Source organism: Barbus barbus, assembly GCF_936440315.1.
Source record: "Barbus barbus genome assembly, chromosome: 15".
Lineage (NCBI taxonomy): Eukaryota > Metazoa > Chordata > Actinopteri > Cypriniformes > Cyprinidae > Barbus > Barbus barbus.
In genome coordinates, this window is record NC_136743.1 from 17850173 (window position 1) to 17855908 (window position 5736).

A 5736-nucleotide genomic window follows, 5' to 3' on the forward strand; every position below is an offset into this window, starting at 1 on the left:
CAAGATTTTTCAGTTTTTCAATAAAGTCATAAAAAAGAAAGTGCATATACGATGTAAATAAGAGCTTTATTGATTATAATGGGAGTTGTTGCTAGATCGCTAGTGAGCATGAGATGAACTCCCTGACCGTTGCAGTGATGGGAATGTTATTTGCTCACTGTCTGGAATTTATTCCCAGTTTGAATAACAGTTTTGTTTTTCAATCTACAATGTGAAGTCATTATGGCAAGCCGTTTTGACTTTTATTCCTTCACAGGATATGAATTCTTCAAAATCAATTGTTGATATTAAGAATTCATATCCCGTGAAGGAATAAAAGTCAAAATGGATTGCCATAGTCCTACAGTTTCTAATGTGTAAAAAAAGCAATGAATGAATTAGATTTTTATCCTGTTTTGTTGCTAACTTAAATTATTCACAATCAAAAGATTGCAGCGTATTCTGTTAATCGACATTATAATAATTATTACAACATTAAGGGCAATAATCTTGACCATGAGGATTTTGTCATAATATTGTAACGCTAACCGAAGCATTACATTTATGCCGTCTTTAAGCAGCATTTAATAGTCTGTTTAATGTCTGATGTCAGGCTTTTGTAGGCCTACCACTTTGGCAATGTAAAGATGGCTTTTGTTGATGCTGAACAAATTTTATTGGCAAAAGAATACAGTACTCTGATTGATTGATTGATTGATTGATTTAAATAATTAATTGATGTAAAAATTTGACATAAAAAAACATAAATACATTTATAAAAAATTGCCCTTTGTATACAAATGTGGGGGAAAAAACTTCCTAGAAATCACTTCCAGGGTGCAAATTTAAAGTTCATTTCTGACTTTAGTGTCCTATTATGCAATTCCACTGTGAAATGTGGCAATGGCTCTTAGTTTACAGAATTAAGGAATTCATTGTGTGTATTTTTGTAATTTAGTTGTAAATTAACTGGATGAGCTTGACAGCAGGGCACGTTCTAAACACTCAAACGTGCCCTTTAACCTGTTGCAGTGGCGCTGGTGAAACACCAAGAATGTTTGGTGTATTTTCAGGATGGAGTGAGGAGGATGATTAAAAATGATATATTAAGGTCATAATTTGTCTGGTGTAACATATGGTGAGTTGATACAAAAAAGTTCATTGTGGGTGTGTATTGATTGCGTGTGACAACTTTCCCTTCATGTTTTAAATAGAGACGTCTTTTTGTTTGGCTTCAAACGACCAATTACTCAATGCAGTACTCTTGGCTTTCTGACAGCATGAATGCCGCAGTGTTTGTTTGAAACATACCTAAAAACCTTTCACACACTTTTTACCTCAGAAGAGTCATGTGATACGCAACACGTGACGTGTAAGCTTTGGCACTAATGCAAATTATTCCACCTTTTTTTTAGTTCAGTTTTGTTTAGATATGTCTTGCTTTAGTTTACTACTGCATGTGGCTCTTGTTCTACTGCCGTGTCGTTCAATATCTAAACAGGTATGTTGTGTCCTACATGAAAACAGAAAGGATTTTTTTTAAAGGAACATATAAATGTTATTTATTAGATAACAATCCAAGTTTAGGCAAGACCACACACCATGGTGGTCCCATAATTACAGATTATTCTTTGTTGTTATGAATTTGACACACAAAGTATATGGTCTTAAGATAATTATGAATATACACAATTCAGATCTGCTGAAATGTAGTATGATGAAATATAGAAGCGTAATACAGTAATGCACTGAATTTAAATGCTTATCCATCTTGACCTGTATATCTTGTTGTTACATCATGATTATGCATTTCTATATATATTTTCCAGTATTTTTTGAAAATGTTATAGTAAATAATATTGATGCCAAACGAATGCCTTCTGCATTTGTGTGTGTTTGTGTGTGTGTGTGTGTGTGTACAGCTCCAAAGTCCCAAGTCCAAGACAAATTTCACTTTGGGATGACAGTATTACCCTAAAAGTCATATTGACATGATGTCATTGTGCAGGGGATGGTTACTTGTACGTGAAGTTTCAGTGTGGGTGTAGATGAGCAATCGTCTCCAGTGGGGCGTGGCCTGTACCTTTATAAATTAAAGCATGTCTGGAATGTCATTCATTGCACTGACCAACACAAAGACAGCACAAACAAAAAGAACTTGCCATGCAGAACTCAGTAGCACAGTGCTTTCTCCTTTTTGTTGGGGCTGTTATTTTTAGCTCTTGTCTGAGAGAGTCTAAAGCTCAACAGGAGCATGAGGAAATGTATAAGGGCCTGCAGCTTGAGGCTCTGAAGAGCATTATTCTGGAGTACCTCGGGATGGATGCGCCACCCGGGCCTGGTGGAAGAGCTTCTCATCAGGACCTGGTCAGGATGTACCGTCAGTATAGGAGAATGGGATACTTGCTTAAGGGCAATTCCAGTAAGGAACAGGTGCTTCAGCCTGCAAGAAGAGCCTCTACGGTGCTCTTTCCCACAACAGGTAAGCTATAAATACAGTTGTTATGTAAAGTATAGTGAAATTGTGAAGACTAAACTTTGTGTGGACCAAAAAAATGTATATATTATATTTGATTTTATTCATATTCCTTGGACTTAATTAGTTAAAAAAATTAAATATATAATTTTTTATACATTTATATTTAGTTTGCGTTGTCTAATTTCAGTGTATAATTTTCTTTATTTTTAACCCAATTTTAATGTTATTGATAGACAGACACATAGTTTGATAAATAGAAATGCTCACACGTGGATAGACAGACAGATAGATAGATAGATAGATAGATAGATAGATAGATAGATAGATAGATAGATAGATAGATAGATAGATAGATAGATAGATAGATAGATAGATAGATAGATAGATAGATAGATAGATAGATAGATAGATAGATAGATAGATAGATAGATAGATATGCGCACACAATTTATATATAATAAAGGATATTTCATTTATTTATATTCACATGTAATTTATTTGCGTTAATATATAATATTTATCTGCATGTATATACTTGGTTTGCATTGTCGAATTTCAGTTTTTCTTTATTTTTAGCTTAATTTTAATGGGTTTTTTTTCACTGGGATGAATTTTGTAAAGTGTGTATATATATATATATATATTATTATTTTGTAATAATAGTATATAATATTATGTAATTATATTATGTAATATACTGTATCATATGATATACTAATTTTCACATATATGTTGCTTGTCTGGTTTACATTTTCTAAATTTTTCTTTTTTCTTTTTTAACAGTACAGCTTCTGAATTCTTCCGTGGATTCCCAGCAGCAGTGGTTCAGAGCTGCTTTCTACAAAAACTTGCACATTAAAACTGGAGTCAACCTTAAACATGCAAGGCTGCAAATTAAGAGACCGCACATGGACAAAATTACACCAGGCCAGCCGTGGCTCTCAAAAGACGTTGTGGTTAGAATGCATAAACCTCCTGGTTTTCATACACAAACTGTATTTCACACTGGAGACTTGAGCTCTCGGGATGTTACGTTGGATTTGACCGTTGCGGTTAAGAAGTGGCTTAAAGACACCAGTGCTGAGCTTTTAGTTGTTGAAATTTGCCTCCTTAAAAAACAAGAAGTGAGCACACAATCCACGCCTCAGCTTGTTTTACAACTTGACCAAGCAGTGAGGAGAAGAAACAAGAGAGCTCTGTCTACTAGAGAGGAAAGCGTTGAGGATGAAGGTCACTGCAGGCGAAAGTCATTAAATGTTTCCTTCAAAGACATCGGCTGGTCAGACTGGGTTATCGCTCCCTCGGGCTACACTATGCACTACTGTGATGGTTCCTGCCCGCATAATTATAAACCTGCTAGTATGCATACGCAGGTGAAGTCTCGTCTGCATCTCTTGTCCAAGGGAACAACACCCGGGCCTTGCTGCGTACCAGCTGCATATGAGCCAATGGTTCTCATGCACTATGACAGCCGTGGAAAGTTGAAGCTCACGCCTTTCAACGATTTGATAGTTAGTAAATGCCACTGTGCATGAACAACACTGGCACTGGCACTGGTTATCCACTGAACATTATACTCTTAAAAGAGATTATGAAATGGAGGCAAAATATCTAGCTGATAAAATGCAAATCAACGTTCTCATGCTCATCTGGTTACATTCCTTTGGTTTATGAAATAGTTTGGCTTCTTAAGGAAACCAGATGCCTGCTTTTCTGCATAACACTGAAATGTTGAATGGGTACTGTATTTCCATGTGATTGACTTACTGGAATATCAAGTTATTTATTGTAATTTATTTGAAATGTTTTTGTACTTGTTTGTTGCTGTGTTGTGAATGAATCAAAAAACCTTTTGTATTTTTGAAAGAATGTTAATAAATTATATTGCTTATCTATTCTTTGAGATCTAACCAAATCTACGAAACTTTCCAATCTGGTTTCAGGAAGTTACACAGTACAGAAACAGCTCTCTTAAAAGTTTATAATGATATTTTAATGTCAACAGATGCCGGAAATGCTGTTGCTTTGATCTTACTAGATCTAAGCTCAGCTTTTGATTTGGTTGATCACAATTTATTACTTTCTCGTTTAAAAAATTGTGTTGGTCTGAGAGGTACTGTCTTAAATTGGTTCCAGAGTTTCTTAACGAACATTCTCTGTACGTACAGGACAATATACTTCTTCTAGTGCTCCTCTGATTTGTGGTGTCCCTCAGGGTTCCATTCTTGCCCCAACTTTATTCATGATTTATATGCTGCCGCTGGGTTCTATTTTCAAGAAATATGATATTTCTTTTCATTTATATGCTGATGACACAGTTATATCTCTCTTTTAAACCTGGAGAAAAAAATGCTTTAACAAAAAGTTGGGTGTATGTATTGAGGAACTTAAATCATGGCTCACAAGTAATTTCTTGACACTTAATGAAGGTAAAACCGAGGTGATTCTGTTTGGACCTAGTGATGCTCTATCTTTCAATTCTCATAATCTTGATATTGGTAATTTGGCCCATCGGATTACTCCCTGTGTAAGGAATCTGGGTGTCTTATTTGATTCCAGTCTTAAGTTTGATAAACAGATAAATAGTGTGGTCAGGTCATGTTTTTTTCACCTTCGACGTTTGGCAAAAGTTAAAACTTTCCTCTCAACACAGATATTCGAAAAAGTAATTCATGCATTTGTGACATCTAGACTAGACTATTGCAATTCGTTGTATTATGGGATAAATCAGTCATCCATGGACCGATTGCAACTGGTTCAAAATGCAGCAGCCAGGTTATTGACTGGCACGCGTAAATTCCAGCACATTACTCCCATTCTGAAAACATTACAGTGGTTACCAGTTAAATTTAGAGTGGAATATAAAATCTTAACATTGGTTTTTAAAGCACTTCACAATCTTGCACCAATTTACCTCACGGAGTTGTTGCAAACACACAAATCCGTGAGACCACTCAGATCCAGATTTTTGGGAACTTTATCAATCCCTAGGTCCAGATTAAAACACTGTGGCGATCGAGCCTTTGAAATTGTTGGTCCTACACTCTGGAATAATCTTCCGGTTGCCATCCGAACAACTTCTTCTTTATCTATTTTTAAAGTTATGCTTAAATCTCATCTTCTTGACCGATTTGTGGCAAATTAAATGAAGTGTTTTGTGTATTTATCTATTGGGATTATTATTTTTAATTATTATCTTATAATTTTGCTTTGCTGTTTTGTTGTACTTTATGTAAAGCACTTTGGTCAACTTTTAGTTGTGTTTAAATGTGCTATAT

The 5736-nt window shown here is 35.1% G+C and overlaps 1 protein-coding gene across 1 annotated transcript; it reads left to right on the top strand.

Annotated features, from left to right (window-relative positions):
• Positions 1 to 1392: 1392 nt before the first annotated feature.
• LOC306880833 (bone morphogenetic protein 4-like) lies at positions 1393 to 5736 on the top strand. The gene is made up of 3 exons (XM_079434614.1): positions 1393 to 1480; positions 1902 to 2461; positions 3242 to 5736. The coding sequence occupies exons 2-3, from the start codon at positions 2143 to 2145 to the stop codon at positions 3991 to 3993; spliced, it is 1071 nt and encodes a 356-aa protein (XP_079290740.1). The 5' UTR covers positions 1393 to 1480; positions 1902 to 2142; the 3' UTR covers positions 3994 to 5736.

What these genes read in the sequence shown, in the direction of transcription:
- LOC306880833 (XM_079434614.1), top strand. Translation starts at nt 2,143, where the DNA reads ATGCAGAACTCAGTAGCACAGTGCTTTCTCCTTTTTGTTGGGGCTGTT. An exon ending in GGTGCTCTTTCCCACAACAG is followed by an intron (nt 2,462 to 3,241) that starts GTAAGCTATAAA and finishes CTTTTTTAACAG; the next exon opens with TACAGCTTCTGAATTCTTCC.